At 47.4% G+C, this 17,934-nt stretch overlaps 1 protein-coding gene across 1 annotated transcript in view; it reads left to right on the top strand.

Moving 5' to 3' along the window:
* The window catches only part of EZR (ezrin), a 49,339-nt gene that overhangs the window by 12,910 nt on the left and 18,495 nt on the right, over positions 1 to 17,934 (top strand). Inside the window, exons 3-5 of the mRNA XM_079938698.1 lie at positions 12,074 to 12,157; positions 16,614 to 16,709; positions 17,551 to 17,825. Coding sequence (XP_079794824.1) covers positions 12,074 to 12,157; positions 16,614 to 16,709; positions 17,551 to 17,825 — 455 coding nt within the window. The remainder of the gene's footprint in view (positions 1 to 12,073; positions 12,158 to 16,613; positions 16,710 to 17,550; positions 17,826 to 17,934) is intronic.

The raw sequence follows: 17,934 nt of genomic DNA, 5'->3' as shown, positions 1-17,934 counted from the left end.
GGTGCTTGGAAAGCGGTTTCTTACTGCCTTCCATTTCCTCCTTCCAAAATTAGTGCCTTAGCCTGGTGAACAGTGGGGAGGGCTTAGCACAAGCTGTTTCCCAAACCCCGGTTTTACAGTAGAGGAGGGAACTGTGACCCTCTTTTTAGTGGGACTGTTCAGAAAGTTCCCTTCCAGCCCTAAGGTCATGATTTTTCTCTAGTTATATTGCGTACAGACAGGACTGGTTTGTTCACTTTTTGTATCGCTAAGCAGGCTTGGCTGACAGGAAGTGGGTCTGGGGGCAGGAAGTGGCTTACTTTCAGAGGCAAAAGGAGCTGTTTAGAAAGACTTGGGAGTTCATTTCATGTTCTCGAAATTATGCGATGGATATTAGTGGATCTGAGCTCTTCCTATCTATATCTGTCTGTATATATACTTCACATAATTTTCACCCTGGAGTTTGAAAATACAAACTTTTCAATTCAAAAGTTTAAAGTCATTGACTTACATTGAAAGATACAACTTTAGGACTAACATGTAAGAGCTATACAAATATAAACAGTTTTAGTAGGTAAGGAAATTGCATAAGCCTTTCCAGGCCGCAGTTTCTCAGCCTTTAAAAGAAGGTAGTCAGACTAGGATAACTTTTTACCTCTCACCAAGCAATACCCATTTAGAGTCACCCTACGAAACAGTTACCCCTCCTCCCTTTTTTAATTCTTCTACCTAGAACATATACACGTATATAACATAAAAACAGGGTATACAGTATAACGTAACGTAGATACCCGAAACAGAAGTTGTTGGGAAATTCCGAGGCCCGGCTTTCATGTTTCACTCTGCCCTGTCATTGTCCACAGCGTATTAAGGACTTCGCTTTTACACTGTAAGCTTAGCCTAATGGTGGCGGAGGAGAGCAGCTTGGAAAAGGAGATGAGGGGTGTGTAGTGTTGGTTTTCATGGTTACCTTTAAGTTATCCTCAGTACTCCTTAAAGTGGTACTGAATTCTCTGTAAAATGAAGTGCCTACCCTAGGGCGTTGTGATTCTCGGAAGACGTGAGCTAAGAAACTGCTTACAGCTCTGTGGTTTATAAGAGTCAGTTTGGCTCGTTTGACACTGAACTCTGTAGTTACGACCTTACTTTTCATTAGTGATTAGCAGCTGGGCGGACACGAATCCACGGCCGCTTTTTCACACCTGGTGGAGAAGGAGTGGGCGGGGAGGGCAGGGTTGTTGGACTCCCGAAGGTCCACGACCTCGCCTGAGGCACTCGGTTGTGGTAGGTTAATTCACTTTCTTGATAGATAGCACCTACAGGGAATTGGGAGTTATTCTCATCAACTGTGAGCATCAGTACGCACGTCGCAGAGCTTGAGTTTTCCTGCTGGGGGAGCGACCACAGCCACAGGGGTTGGAGTATCTGGAGCTCTGAGATGGACAGCGGGAGGGAGGCTGGGAGCGGCCGACACAGGCACTGCCCCCCCCCCCCCCACTTCTCGGTGACTTTCCAGACTGTGTAGCCCTGGGCATAGCACCGGTCTGTGACTCCTGGGAAGTGCGGATAACAGGAACTGCGGGCCAGCACTTCGACCTCCTTAGGAGTTGTCTCGAGTGGACTCTTGTCAGCCCTAACATTCGATGGTTTTATTATTCCTATTACTAGGCAATAAAAGGCTGGTGTATTTATTATCCTGGGATCGTACAGTTACATGAATACTTGATTAGAATATGAGTTTGTGTCTGTTGGCTGTGCTACAGACAAAATGGTGGTGCGCAGAATTCTTACTGCATCGCCTGGCACTTTGTGTTCTGATTAATTCCGTAGACTTTTTGCAAGATTTGTGGAGCTAGATGGCCAGTTTTCTTTGGCATTTGATAATTTTTCCTAAGCCTAACAAGCCATTTTCTTCACCTTCACTCAGTTTCTTCTTTAACCTCAGAAAAGAAGACTAGGGCTTCCCTGGTGGCGCAGTGGTTGAGAGTTCGCCTGCCGATGCAGGGGACGCGGGTTCATGCCCCGGTCCGGGAAGATCCCACGTGCCGCGGAGCGGCTGGGCCCGTGAGCCATGGCCGCTGAGCCTGCGCGTCCGGAGCCTGTGCCCCGCAACGGGAGAGGCCACGACAGTGGGAGGCCTGCGTACCGCAAAAAAAAGGACTAATTTTAAAAAGTTATTATCCGTTGGTGGTTAGGTTTGCCATAGCGTTATTAGTAAGATATACTGTTATTCACATCTTCTCTGAAGGTCAGTAAACCTCAAGAAGTCTGGTGTTAAGAGGTCGAGCTTACGCATGTACCCCTGAAGTTTCTAACTTTGAGGCCAGCTTGCCTTCAGGCACCCGGTGACGTGGATACTGCTGTTGTTGGCAGCATTTTACAAAGACCGATGCCTCCCTCCTGACAGACAGCAGAGTTGATGTCTGCCAGTACAGTCAGTATCAGGTTACTACGGACTTGACTCCAGTTAATGAAAGGTTGTGTTTTAAGAACCACATTTCTGTTTTACTTGTCTTCTCTCTGTATAGTGTTTTAATATTTTGACATTGGTTTTTATTTTGATCTCTCCATGCTTAAAAGAATGGTGTACAACAGGGTGTTTTCTCAGCTGCCTTTCTTGAATAGAAAGGACACTTTAAAGTGGACACACTAAAGTGTCCACTTTAGAAGTTGGACACTTCTAAAGAACAGCGTGCTTATTAGAAACTATAACGATGTAAACTATGGTCATTGGATTTTTAATGGCAACTACTTTTATAGAATTTTGTTGTTTATATAAACAGTGTTACTGGGAGCAGTGTTGCACATTTAACTAAGACAAACATTTTATTTAATAGATAGAAACAAACTTATCTCTATTAGCCATGACTGTGACAGCCTGTAAAGGGTTAGTGATAAGAAGAGCTAAAAAACAAAAAATCCATTGCCTTTGGGGCTTTCCAACTTTGCCTTCTAAATTGGCTAAATTCACAGGTCTGCATTTCTACATTAAGCTGATTAAGGTTTGCTGAGTTACTGGTAATGTTTTACAGAGGGTGATTATTATTTGTAAATGACCACTGTGTGTCATCGCTAATGCTGTGATTTATTGAGCTGCAGTATGTTCATGAGACTGATTTTTATCTTAAAGATAAGGAGATCAGGATCCAAAGAGAGTACAAAAATTGGCATCCCTCTGTAGAGATACAGTTTCATTAAGAAAAACCTGTCTGCGAGTTTAGGTCTAGTACTGAACGAAAGTCTAGTAAAGGTATTTTCACATAATGGAGTATAAATAGTAGCAGTGCATACGTTAATCTTGCCAGGAGGAGTTGTGGCCGTTTGCTTGTTCAGGATCCTAGCCTAGCCTCTTTCCCTGAGGGCAGGGTCTGTGTGGGTGTGGCCTTGCTTATGAGATGGGAGGAGCTGAAGACGGATGGGCCCATCCCAACCTCCTGAGTCAGAATCTCTGGGCCTGGGGCCCAGGAAACTGTTTCAACAAGCTCTCCAGGTAATTCCTTTGTGTGTTCAAGTTTGAGGAGCACTGAGGGCCTGGGGAGAGTAGCATATGAGATGTGGCTGACCATGCTTCCTGTGCACTTGCTAACAGACACCAGCCTTCATGAAGCCTGTCTGGTATTGCCGCAGTGAGCAGGGCTCTGGAGGGGTTAATGTTCGTCCAAGAAAGCCAAATTCAAAGATAGCGTTCCGGTAAAAAAAATTGTTTTTGGTACTTTAATTGGGTGCTGGGCGATGACGAGTTCGGCACCAATTGGAGTTAAATGTGAAACAAGACTCAGTTTGCTGCTCAAAATTTACAAAAGCCTGGGCTCTCCCCTCTGCCCCGAGCTGGCTCCTGGTTTGTTAACGGAAGGGGCTGACTACAGTTCCTGCGGCTGGAATGACTGCTGGCCTCAGGGGAGCGCAAGTGTGCACCTGGAGGAGACGTGTTTCCTGCTGTGGTCACAGCGGTTTGTTTAGCAGCTGTGGCACCTTCTTCCTGAGAACGTAGCATATTTTTACTCACAACTTAAATGAAACAGTGAACTGAAGTTGAATTTTAGTTTTAAAAAATTCATTTTCTTTCATCTTCGTTTGCCCCTAACATTGTTTTCTTATCAATTTGAACAGCAAATTGACCATAGTCTAGTTCAAATGACTTGTTTTCCAGCTGTTTCATATTTATAATCACTAAAGCAGCACAGAAAGCAGTAAGATCCTCAACCCAAATGTCCATCAGCAATGAATGTATATAGAGACAAAAGTGAGACATCCAGACGGGGGAATGTTACTTGGCAGTAAAAAAAAAAAAAAAAAGGAATGAAGGGCTGATACATGCTGCAACCTGGATAAATCTTGAAAACATGTTAAGTGACAGAAGCAAGTCACCAAAGCCCACATAGTGTATGATTCTGTTTCTATGAAATGTCCAAAATAGGGAAATCTGTGGAGACACAAAGTAGATTCTTGGTTGCCAGGGTTGGGGGGAAGGAGTTATGGGAGTGACTGCCAGTGGGCATGGGGTTTCTTTTTGCGGTGATGAAATGTTCTAAAATTAGATAGTGGGATTGGTTGCATAACTCTGTGAAGTTGCTAAAGGCCACTCAGTTGCATATTTTAAAATGGGTGAATTTTATGGGATGTAAGTTGTATTTCAACAAAGCTGCTGTAAAGAGTAATGACTCGATGAAAATCAAAATACAATGTCTCTAATTATTCAATTAAGTGAACCAAGTAGCATCTGAAGAAGGTTTTATAATTCATTTCAGTTGTGAGAATTTTTCCTCATCATACTCCCCTGCGTTTCTTCCCCCATTTGTGGGAGAAAGTTTACCATACTACTTCCTGTCAGAGCCTCTCGAAGTATTTGAAAGGTCTTACCCAGATATTTGAAAGCTGCAGAAGTTGCTGAAGTGGCACCTGCAGAAGAGGCTGGAATGTTGGGAAACAGCACGGCCACTTTAAATGACCGCGAAAGGTCCAGCTCTCAGTGTAATCCTGGCGGTGCTTAGATAGTTCTACTCAGACTAATTTTTGAGTAAATGCAGGTGTGATAATACAGGGATTAATCTGTCGTCACTGAATCCACTGCCTGCAATTCAAGCATTCAGACGTTACTCTTTGAATTTCCCTTTCATGGTTTTCCTGATTCCGCGTACATAGGAAAATCACTGCAAACTTTTATTTCCCCTGCAGTGTCCTGGCTACTAAAATTACCTAAACCTGGTTAGTCTAAGAAGATGTAAAACGGCTGCTTGTCTGTAAAGTTTGTGGAAGAACTGGTCTTGAACTTTTCCCTCCTGCCTTGGTGTTTAGTGTGGTGTGAATTTATTCTGTAAACAGTGTGATGGGGGCGGGAGGTTTTCTTACATGAAGTTTAAAGTAGTTCAGGAGGAAGTAGACATTTCTCAAAGGAAAAACTGCAGGACTAGATTTATTTACCAAAATGCGGAAAATGAGTGAGATAATTTGACAGCCAAAAATTCAGCAATCATACATGGGTTAGAAGTAAAATACAGTATTTTATTGTCAACTCAGTATCTTTTCTACATCTCTTAGACATTTAGAAGGCATTTTAGATACCAATTTGATAAAATGAAACCGAGAAGACTCAAAAATCATGTTCTTCCAAAGTGTATTCTGAAAAATACTGGTCCTTTGGGATATTCCATGGGAAAAAACCTGTAGGCAGAAGAATCTGGGAGACCTAGACTGAGGCACCATCTTGGAATTTCACAATTTGCATTAATACAGCAAAGACTCTCAGAGCCTTTCAGTTAAAGAAAGAAAGAAAGAAAAAGAAATAGAGAACCTTAACCTGTGTGACCCGAAAATACTGCTTTCCCACCCACCATGCTTTGTCCCTCTCTCTTTAAATTCAGATAATTTTGCAGAAACTACACAGCCAGTGATTTGGATGGTGTCAGAAGCCACTCCTATAATTAAGCTACAGAATGTTAGAAGATCCCTTACAGATAGAGTCATTTCCATTTTATAAAGGAGCTGGGAGTGCCTCCTTCAGACTGGGGCTAGGCCCGGAGGCGATCCTGCCCACCGCCTGCTGTCAGGCCTGTGTCCCGTGATTGCCCAGCAAAGCGGGGACGGTGGATTCATTTGATTTTAATAGGGTGAATTGTTATTGAACTTATATTTTTAAAAAACAGCTTGGGGTTTAACACCTTTAATTCCCTTTTTTATTGGAAAAAGAGCTGTCAGTTGCATTGGAGCAATAAAACCTGTTCTATCCTCTGTGTCTGGTTAGAGAGTTACATCCCTGTCCTTGGAAATGTGAAAACAGGTGTGAGCTTTTCCTTTGTCCATGAAAACAGCCTCCCAGCCGGCTCGTAATAGTGGCATGTAGTTACTTATTTTCTCATGAACCTTCCCATTCCCTCTGCATGTGCACAGCTCTAGCTCCAATTGCATCTCACCTTGGGCCTTTGGACTTTAGACCGAGCATTTCAGAGCTGGAAAGGACTCAGGTCATCTAACCCAGACCCTCTCTTTGCAGATCAGAGAGCTGAGGCCCCAGGGAGGAAGACCTTCACAGGTCACCGTGCCATGGGGCCTCAGGGCTCCCAGGCTCTCGCCCACTGTTCCAGGGGTCAGTGAATCTGGCTGGTCCTCAAAATCATTTGAGTGGCTTTTAAAAAATACAGGTTCTTGGGTTGAGGCCCAGAAACTCAGGTGTTTGAGAAGCTGCTCTGGGGATTCTAATGGTTAGTCCTGAAGGACTGGGGTGTGTGGCATCTATTTGAGGGCCACCTATTTAAGTCGTAAGTGGCAGGCCGCCGCACCCCCCCCCACCCCCCAGGAGGCACTGATTGGTGCCTCGAAGGCACGCACGGTGCCGACCTGCTGCAGTGGGCTGGGAGCAGAAGGTGAAAGCTATTATGGTTCCTCAGCCTGTTGATGGTAGTTTTGAGCTGAGCTAACCCATAATGAGAATAGCAAATAGCATTTTTAAAAGGGTAGATTATTAAGCAGAAGGAAATTAGGGAGTATTACAATTAGGTGTTCATCATCTTCATTAACTAAGGCAAAGGTAGGTGGGTTTATGTGTTGAATCCTGATGTTAAACGAGATACGCATTATATAGTTAAGTGGCCTGGTGCACATACCTGTGAAACACCAGTCATTATATTCATGAAAAAAAAAGTGCCTGGTGTTTTGCTTAAATTTAAGAAGCTTTACTGGCTAGTTTCATTAGTTCTTGTTTTAGAAATAAGACGAAATTCATTGCTATTTTTGTTTTTAGGCATTTGTCTCTTGCATATACTGATACTTTAGTAATAGATCAGAAACCTACCTCTCTTATTGAAATGAAAACTCCTACTAAGCTGGCTACTATCAGAGGCAAAAAAGAAGAAAGATTTTTCTGCTGAATATGGTCAGTGTGAAAAACACACAAATACTCACTAAAAACCTCATTTTCCTCAAGGGGTTCAGACACCTTCAATACCAAGTTTTGTGTCTAGGATACATTATCTTACTCTAAAATTCTGACCCAGTGTATAGCTGTTTTTAAAAAAAAACCTGTAATTTTATATCCGTAGAGTGCTAATGTAACTCTCATACTGAAACTTATGAATTTCCATTATAAATAGTGGACTATGATTATGTCTGGTTCCTTTTAGATTCTAACATTTTGGAACTGTAACTACAGCTTTGTGCCATAGCTTCAAAAGGAGTAGCATTTGGAGGAGAGACGTGAATTACTAAATTATCATCTACACCAACCACATGGCTCTCTGTGTGTACGTAATGGGTTGGGGTACATGGGCAGAATTAAACTTCTATCACCACTGCCCCCACCAAACAGAGCAGAATGTTAGAAAGGGTTTCAGTATTTTGACCAGCCTGGCATAAACATTGCCCTTTTGGTGGGTAGATTTTAAATGACTAACTGCATACTGTACACACCTGTACCGCACATTGCTATGTGATTTTGCTGCCTTCAGAGAATATTGCCTTTGAGAAAAGTGTGTGATCTAGGGGGAGATACGAAGACAATAAAAATTGCAAACCGTGTGCTTTTCTCCAGCCTTTGCATGTGGTTTGGGTTTGTGTGGTGATACGTTTTACCCTGGACCTCCAGCTTTTCGTGGGACCATTCTCACATTTATCGTGCACAACCATGTCATCCCACTTTATTTCTGTGGCGCCACTGCAAACACGAGTGCCAGCTTTTTCCAGGTACACATTGAGTTCCCTAAAAACAATTGAGGGGCTTCCCTGGTGGCGCAGTGGTTGAGAATCTGCCTGCCAATGCAGGGGACACAGGTTCGAGCCCTGGTCTGGGAGGATCCCACATGCTGCGGAGCAACTAGGCCCGTGAACCACAACTGCTGAGCCTGTGCGTCTGGAGCCTGTGCTTCGCAACAAGAGAGGCCGCGATAGTGAGAGGCCCTAGTGAGAGGCCCGTGCACCGCGATGAAGAGTGGCCCCCGCTTGCCGCAACTAGAGAAAGCCCTCGCACAGAAACGAAGACCCAACACAGCCATAAATAAATAAATAATTAAAACCACATATTGTAAAAAAACAAAACAAAAAAACCCAATTGATTACCAAGGAAACCTAACAGGATAATAAAAAGGAGAGTTGGGATTTAGGTGTGTTTCCTTAATATGCCAAAGCCTGATTTCTTCTAAAGCCCCTGGCTAAGTGGACCAAAACATGAATATAAATGGTCCTGTCGTCTGAGTAAATGTTCCATCTTAAACTTTGATGAAAGTTTATGCTGTATCTCAGTACATTATTACAGATCCGTAAAGTTTAAAAGAATCTTAATAGTCTTTCTAAACATGGACCAGCTTAACATGCTGCTGATTAAGGCAGTGCTGTGCTGCGATCCTCAGTCAGGGTAGGAGCATCCCCTGTATCCAGAGGGCATTTTGGGGTGCGTGTGTGTGTTGGGGGTACTTTTAGAGGACTGGGGATGCCTGGTGTTTAGTGGGTGGGCTCGGGGATGCTAAACATCCTGCAGTCCTTGAGGTAGTCTCGCAGAAGGAACACTCGTGCTGGCCCAGAATAGCATTTCACCCCCGACCCCATGAGAGACGCGAGTAGGGTGACGACTAGTCAAGGGACACGCGCCCAATCCTGCAGGGCAGCTTGGCTGGAGATCGTTAACGTGCTGTTCATTCGAGTGTTTAGCTTTCACGAGTTCTCCCGTCTCAACCTTGGTCTCAAGATTGTAGACCATGCACTGTAAATGAGATACACATATATTGATTAAAATTACCTTGCTTTTGTAATTTTAGGGGGTGTCTGAAAATGGACATTTTGGTGCCTCCCCAGATCAGAGCTGGGGGTTGCTCTTTCCGACGGGGCTGGTGGGCACAGCGGAGGGGAAGGCTGTCTGCCTCCCGACACTGGTCCCAGCCGTGCCTGTGACTGCAGCCCGAAGAGCTTAGCCTGATCGCTGGCTTGACCCCTTTGTTTGCGGCCATACACCAGACTGCAGGATTGCCTGGGTGTTGCAGCTCAGGGAAGGAAGTTCCTGGAAAGACCAGAGCAAGTGAAGCTTGGCGGAATGTCTCACTGGAGCTGCTGATGGTCATTTTTTTTTTTTTTCCGCTTATTTTTGGCTGTGTTGGGTCTTTGTTGCTGCACGCGGGCTTTTCTGTAGTTGCGGTGAGCGAGGGCTACTCTTCATTGCGGTGCGTGGCCTTTTTTCATTGCGGTGGCTTCTCTTATTGCGGAGCACGGGCTTCAGTAGTTGGCGGCACGTGGGCTCAGTAGTTGTGGCTCTCAGACTCTAGAGCGCAGGTTCAGTAGTTGTGGCCCATGGGCTTAGTTGCTCCATGGCATATGGGATCTTCCCGGACCAGGGCTCGAACCCGTGTCCCCTGCATTGGCAGGCGGATTCTTAACCAGTGCGCCACCAGGGAAGCCCTGATGGTCATTTTAAGTGCCTCTGATGGGAGGTGCAGTTTTTATGGGTTGCGCAGACCTTCCCAATCCACTTGAGTTCACTTTCTACATACTACTGGCTTGTTACATCTAATCTCAGCAAAGTATTCATTTTGCGGGTTCTTTGCTTTTTCAAAGAGTTGTGTGAACTTTGAGTCAAATATGAACCAGCTCAGTTTTTTTCTAAATTCCTGTTAATGAGTTTGCAAAATGGTTAAAAGTAGTGTGACGATCACTTTTTTATGTTAATTATTAGCATTGGTTTCCAGAGGTGACATTTTTTTCTTGGTCCTCAAATTTAGAGGTGATCGAGATGTAGGTGTTAGAGTCTGAAATCTCCTACTCGTGAACCTCTGGTCTCTTATATGCACCTTAACCAGGGTAGTGGCATTCGGTACACACTGTTTGGTGGTTCAGTTTCTGAATCAGTAGGTAACAGAGAAAGAAGAGCGTATCTGAGGCCCAGCACTTGTCAGCCCCGCGTCCCTCCACTTCAGTTTCGAGTGTGACAGTCATTGTGGGCTTATGAGTGTAATTTAATTTGGAGCTGCGTTTGTTACAGAACATTTGACTTTGGGGCTGCTTCTCACATCTCTCTCATGTGCCCTTGGAACCGTAATTGAGAGAGCAGCCATTTTGTGATTTCTTTAAATTATTGCTGGCAGGAAAAGGAAGAAACTTAGGTTTTTATATTTTAATAAACTTGAAGAATCCAAAATGTGCCTAGTCTTCTCAGTAAACTTCAGTTCTTTAATTTGTAGACTTGTGATTGGAGAGGAAACGTTTATTAAAATCTGGAAAATTATGCCTGACTTCTCTATATGTTATATCAGTCAGAGAACCTTTAAGACAGGCTGTATGTGTGTCAAAGTATCTCTCAATCATCACAGTCTTGAGTGTTAGGGGATTTTCGATTTGTAAAGACTAATTTTTGTTCAACTTAGACAGAGTCTAAGTATCCAGCCAAGGCATGACACACGTTCGGAACTCGCCACTTTTTAGTTCTTATATCAGGAAGCTAAATAATACATTTAGGGGACTTCCCTGGTGGTCCAGCGGTTAAGAATCTGCCTTCCGATGTAGGGGACACGGGTTCAATCCCTGGTTGGGGAACTAAGATCCCACATGCTGCACGGCAACTAAGCCCATGCGCCGCAACTACTGAGCACACGAGCCACAACTAGAGAGAGAAGCCCGCACGCTGCAACAAAAGATCCTGCATGCTGCAAGGAAGATCCTGCGTGGCCGCAGCTAAGACCCAACGCAGCCAAAAATTAAATAAATAAATAAATAAATTTTTTAAAATAATAAATACAGTCAGTCAGTCTGTGTCCTCGTTACATTTCTGTGTTAGGACGAATTTGGAATATATGTCTATCCAGCTATTTATATATTTCACGTGAAAAATAGTGAGAAGCAAGCATTTCTTAATGTTAAGCATTATAGCTGCTGTGTTATTTTCCTTTGGGACCGTGATATAAGGTAGCTAGATTTGCATGTTTTCCATATGCTAGCAAATTCTGGGTTTTTTCAAGCGATAAATTGGAAAATGACCTTGAAATAAATTTCCTTAAACCACCAATATGGCACTATTAGAGACATTGTTTCAGGCCTTCCCATCACTACCACCTTGTGACCTTACTATGCTAGCAATGCTTCCATGTTCCCACTGTCTTCATAATTACCTTTTCAGATTACTACATAGTATTCTGTCCTCTCCGATGTGTCTGTGACCATTTCGCCGTTTCTCTCTTCACTGTCGAGGTGGTTTCTGAAGTTGCTGGCAGCATGGTGCACAGACCCTCCTCTGTCCTCTCCCGTCACTTACAGACTTGGTGTGAACGCCCAGAGGCGGCTTCACTTAGCTGTCGTGGGGCCAGAATATGAGACGGTGTATGGAAAATATGTTGACGGTTATCAAAGTATTTTGTAGAAAAACAGGCCTGAGCGCGCCTGTGCTTTATTAAAGCCACGAGGGCACACATTTGGATCCAGACTGCACGCGTAGGCACAGAGCTGGGGGGTGGTGTGTGTTTTGGGGTTGGGGGTGTGTGTCTGTGTGTGGTGACAGGTATGAGAATGGGTGCGGAGGAGGGACATACTCTCACCACGTTGCCCAGGACCGTTGAGTTCAGGTGGGGCACTCGGAGATTATTAAAAACACCCGGTTAAGTGTAATGTGTTCCATTCTGTTTTCTAGATCAACGTCCGAGTTACCACCATGGACGCGGAGCTGGAGTTCGCCATCCAGCCAAATACAACAGGAAAACAGCTTTTCGATCAGGTTGGTTTCTGTGAACTTGAGAGAGCGGGTTCCCAGGTAGAAAAGAGTGTTTGCAGCATCGGAATCACTTTGCCGAGCGTATTTACTACCTTGGTTGGCTGCTAGCTTCTCGCTGTGGAGTAGACCCTGCCAGCGGGGTTCAGCTGCCGTAAACACTCTCCCCGGGGGGCCCCTGTTCTCAGTCCCGAGGAGAAGGGGCGCCGTGCAGTCTTCACGAGCCGGAGCCTCACCCGAGAGCTCTGGCTGCCGCCTCTCCCGCTGGGGTCTCCACGGTCCCCCTGGCCGTTTCCTGCCATCTGGTTCGCGGCCGGGGTGCAGTGGAGGACAGCATGGGGCCAGGCGGCCTCTCTCCAGCACTCCCTGCAGCCGCAGAGTCCTGAGCCCCTCGGAGGTCAGCACACACCCTTCCCTCCAGCCAGGTAACAGCCCAGCCGCGCTCCTGCCCCTCTCTTCATGGAAGCTGAAGGTGACGCAGAGTTCTAATAAGCGCGGTGCACCACCGTGAGGGCCGTGATAACTCTTCCATGAAACGGTTCCAAGCTTTAGACAGAGCGAGAGCTACCTTTCTGGGCTTTGTAAATTCTGCTCTGGGACTGAGGACCCAGTAGGGCGCCGGGGCAGGGTGTGCGTTCACAGGCACCTGCACCGTCGGCGGCCTTCCTGAGAGGCCCCGCCGGTCGGCCAAGCCATGCTCTGCATCCGAGCACCAAACTGGAAAGTGGAGCGGAGTCCTGGCAAATGTAGAAACTATAGGTGACTCACCCTGGGCCTGATGGGCTCTCCCTTTCATCCCCAAAGCCAGCACCCAGCAGGTTAATTTCCCCAAGCCAGTGAGCAGGGCCTGGGGGCTCACACCTCAGCGGAGGGGTCCCGCTCTCCCTGTGCTGTGATTTTGAGGCCATTCCCTGGCCGTGCCTCACCTGATAACGATAAAGACATTTACTGCCTGGGGCGGGACTGGACTTGGGGTGGAAATCTAAGGGTTTCTCCTGAAAGAAAATCCTGGCACCATATGGGGGCAGTGGTGAGAGCACGGACGGGGAGGAAGCGGGGGCTCGGGTCAGCGCTGCCTGCAGCTAGCGCGCCCCTCAGTCACCAGAGTTAGTGTTGGAATTTTTTTCAGTATTGTGTGTTCCTGTTGTGAAATACCCTGTAATCTGAGGACTTGAGGCTGGAGCGGACCTGTGGAACCGCTCCTGGAACCGCTCGTGGGTCAGCGGAACATGACTCGGTCTGTGTTAGAACTGTGGACGCAGAGGCCTGGCAGGAAAGGCCGTCTCCACAGCCTTGACCCCAGTTGCACCTCGCTCTTTGAAGATCCGCTTGTTCATACCTCCGCCGTGGTGTGGTGAGGCGGGGATGCTCAGGCCCCGTCGGCGCACGTGGGCCGGCGCCCCTCCGCCACGCCGGGCATGTTTCCTCCTGAACGGACATCCGGGAGGGGCTGCGGGCTGCGCGGGGCTCTGCGTCCTTTCTCTGCTGCTCCACCTGATGCGCTTCTAGGTCTCGGAAGCTCATCCACGGGCCCAGCTGCCAGTCACTGAAATGTGGTCCTTAACTGGCATCGGTTGAAGGAGACTTGGAAGGTAGTTAGTCTGTCCGATTCTCTCCTACCCCCTCTGTCACTTGAGTCTCCTCAGCAGTAGCTGTCCCCCAGCCCCTGTCCCAGTGCTGTTGCTTCGTCTGTGACTAGATTCTAGTCCAGGGCTCCGAGGTGACGGAGGCCCTCACAGAGACCATCGCAGAGGCCGGGCGGGGCCGTGGTGCTTTCCCACTACTGCAGCTGCCCGACGTGCTGAGAAAGGAGTTCCTGCCACGTGACTCTCTGCTCACTGTTTTCATCACCAGAAAGTATCAATAGTATTTTCCAGCTGTCGCTTGAGACTGACTTAAGTAGACACATCCCTGCCTTTGCCTTTCCCAAAACGTGCCATTTAAAACAACACAGAGGGGCTTCCCTGGTGGCACAGTGGTTAAGAATCCACCTGCCAATGCAGGGGACACAAGTTCAAGCCCTGGTCAGGGAAGATCCCACATGCCGCAGAGCAGCTAAGCCCGTGCACCACAACTACTGAGCCTGTGCTCTAGAGCCCGCGAGCTGCAACTACTGAGCCCACGTGCCACAACCACTGAAGCATGTGTGCCACAACTACTGAGCCTGCGCTCTAGAGCCCGCGACCCGCAACTGCGGAGCCCGAGTGCCACAGGTACTGAAGTCCGCGCGCCTAGAGCCCGTGCTCCACAACAAGAGAAGCCACCGCAGTGAGAAGCCCGCACAGCGCCACGAAGAGTAGCCCCCGCTCGTCGCAACTAGAGAAAGCCCGTGCGCAGCAACGAAGACCCAACGCAGCCAAAAATTTAAATACATAAATAAATAAATAAAATAATAAAAATAAAACACCACAGAGGCATAGATGAAGGAATGGCCCCCACACCCGTCCAGGTGTGGCTTGCGTGCTGTGTGTCGGCTTTAGGCTGAGGTAGGGACATTAGAGAGAACAGTGATTGTATTTTTCTAGGAATGCTGGGTTTCCCTCGCAGAGAGGACTGACAGGTCAGTTTTTAGAATGGACTGCAGAAAGGAAGGTTGTTTACTTCTGTTTTGTTGTTTTGGGGGAGCCGTAGGGAGAGAAGTAGGGCTTTGAAACACGTTGAGGACAGTTGTCCTGGAAGTAGACGGAAGAGTCATACGTAAAGATGGGTGGCAGATCAGGGAACCCAGGGACAGGCTTCCACCGAGAGAGTGAGGGACCCGGGTCAGGTCCACGGCTCCAGAGTCTGATCGGCTCCGTGAAGGGGGACCGGCCACATCGGAGCAGATGGCGAAGAGGAGTCTGAAGATCAGCGAGGGTCTGACAGGCACGGGGCAGGGAAGTCAAGTGGACAGGAAATGGTTTCACGCCGGTCAGACCCAGGCTAAGGCTGCAGCTGGGTGGATGGAGTGGAAGGAGAGGTAGAGTGGCTTCTGTACATGGGGCTTTCTTGTGCGGCTTTGGACAGCCCGCAGAGGAAGGCGAGGCAGGTTTCGTATCCAGATGTTGAGATGGAGGTTTAGGAAACTAGCAGGATTGGGTATAGAAAACCTGGTCTTTCAGTCAGCTTCCTCTATACTTGGCTACCACGAAAAGCAGAACTGGGGCTTTACCAGACTTGCGGGGAGAGCTCTGGTAAGAGTCAAAACTGCCTTCCTGTCGCTTCGTGATGAGGACTCGGGTCTAGTCCCTCCTCCCCTTTTTTGGGTGAGTGAAGGGAGTGAATGAGCAGGTCATTCCCTGGCCTGTAGTAAACGGAGACTCGGGAGCTCCGCAAGCATCTGGCCCCACAGCCCAGGCCAGTGCAGAGACAGGCTCAAGGCAGACTTTGTTTGGTGTTTCAGTTTTTATTGTAAGTGCTCCAGATACCTGATTTTCATTTCTAGTGTGTACATCCCTCTTTCCCTTTAAATATGATAGAAGCCATATATTTGAAGAGTAGTAACCTTTTTTTTAAAGGCTTAACATTATATGTCATGGAATTTAAAACTATGCGGCAGAGTTTTGACAGTATTCAACAAGTGTCCACGGCAAGTTGCTTTTTGACTTCAAGACACGAGAGTAACCATCGTGGGGCTGTCAGTGTAATGGACCACAGGAGACTTTTGTCCTAGTACTGGAGAGAATTTTAAAAACGTGAAACGCACTGTGACCTAGGGCTGAATTCCACCTTCCTGTATCAGAATTTCACGTTTCTGGAGGTTGAAAGTGCTCGTCGCCCCTTGGCATGCGTGAAGCTGAGCACTCCCCCCCTTCCCTGGAAGCTTGTTGCCCGCCGCCTTCTATACCTTCCCGGGACCGCTGCTGCCCTGACCCCACTGAGCGGAGGCCCGGCCAGCTGCCGAGGAGCAGAGACGGGCATCCAGGGGAGGCTCTGCTTCACGTTGGTGTCTTTCAGCCCCTTTTTCATGTGGGCTCCCCGACAGGTGCAGTCACACCTGTGACACACACACACTTTTACCGGTGGGTGTACCTGGGTTACGGCCCATTCCCTGTGGCCCACCTAGCTGTCTTTACTCAGAAACGCATAATGGAGGACAGAGGAGTAGGGGTGACATTTTATAAGATTTAAAGTTAACCCTAAATCTGCTCAAATTTATATTAAAAGTAAATGGTTCAGGGACTTCCCTGGCGGTCCAGTGGTTAGGACTTGATGCTTTCACTGCAGGGGCCTGGGTTCAATCCCTGGTCAGGGAGCTAAGATTCCACAAGCTGCACAGTGTGGCCAAAAAAAAAAAAAGAAAAGTAAATGGTTCATGTCTTAGTAACAGACGGTGTAGCGGAGGCCTGCCGCGGCGTCTAAGCTGGCGCCTCGCTCTCCTGGCAGCTCTGCTGCACCATGTGATGGTGGCAGCCCAGGGCCACTGCCATCCAGAGAGTTCCTCATGACTGTTTCGCCCCCCTCCCCCGTCTCTTTCACACAGGTGGTTAAGACCATCGGCCTTCGGGAAGTGTGGTACTTTGGCCTCCAGTATGTAGATAATAAAGGATTTCCTACTTGGTTGAAACTTGATAAAAAAGTAAGTCATGTTAACTATTTACAGGCTATTAATTGGGTTTGGTCTACTCTGTTGACATTGAAACTCTGTCTTTTGTTTTGTGTTCCTTTCTATTTGTGTAAAAGTTTCTAAAGACAGAGAGGTTGCAGGTTTCCAGTAAATGGAGGTAGTTGCTGGAAATGAGATCCTGGCATTTCTCCTTACTGCTCCCTTATTGGAGTGTGTGATGCTTAATTGCTCAGCTTTTAGTTGACCTTAGCTTTTGTTGTTTTTTTTTTTTCCAATGAGATTGTTAATCTTATAAACCATGAATCATCCACTGTTTTGTAAGAATCTGTTATTGCTCTGTTTGAACCTGTGATAAGAGTTTCAACTCCAAAGACTGGATAATTCCATTAACAATTACAAAGAAAAGCTGTAAGCTAAATGTGTTTTCTCCAGACAGTTTCTCTCTTTTCTCCAACTCCTGCTTTCCCTCCCATATTACTGGACCCATCAGGAGGGTGATTGGAGGCATGGAAGGGGGTGGGGGGGCGTGAGGAATTACTGAGAGTGAACTCATGGTCCAGGGCTGGCCTGGCCATGTGGACAGAGGCCAGATTCACGGGTCACTCAGGCAGTCCCCTGGAGTTGATAGCATCGCCCCCAGAAAACCAAGGCTGGGGCTGGGGCTAGTGTGAGGGTGTAACAGGACTCTCACTGGCCTTCTGTCTTCCATGCTAAAAACGTGACTTTCAGAACAAACATTATCTTCTGAAAACTGGCCTGAAGGACGCTTTTGAGTCAGTGGTTAAAACCTGTGTTGGGAAGGCAGGTCTTTGTCTTTCGAACTTGCAGTGAGGGTTTGGCCTCTGCCGCCCAGGTGTCCGCCCAGGAGGTCAGAAAGGAGAACCCTCTGCAGTTCAAGTTCCGGGCCAAGTTCTACCCCGAAGACGTGTCCGAGGAGCTCATCCAGGACATCACCCAGAAGCTTTTCTTCCTGCAAGTGAAGGAGGGGATTCTCAGCGATGAGATTTACTGCCCGCCCGAGACGGCGGTGCTCCTGGGCTCCTACGCTGTGCAGGCCAAGTTTGGGGACTACGGCAAGGAGCTGCACAAGTCCGGGTACCTTGGCTCCGAGCGGCTGATCCCCCAAAGGTGAGCCGGCAGGGGCCGGGCCCGCGTGCGAGCGTCGTGTCAGGAGGGTCGGGAGGCAGAAGGGCTTTGTGGAGGGCGAGTGTTCTGCAGGCTGGGGACTCTGTCTGCA

This window comes from Stenella coeruleoalba (genome assembly GCF_951394435.1).
Source record: "Stenella coeruleoalba genome assembly, chromosome: 12".
NCBI classification, from domain to species: domain Eukaryota; kingdom Metazoa; phylum Chordata; class Mammalia; order Artiodactyla; family Delphinidae; genus Stenella; species Stenella coeruleoalba.
Note: the sequence above shows the minus strand (reverse complement) of the source record. Positions and strands in the feature narration are given on the sequence as shown.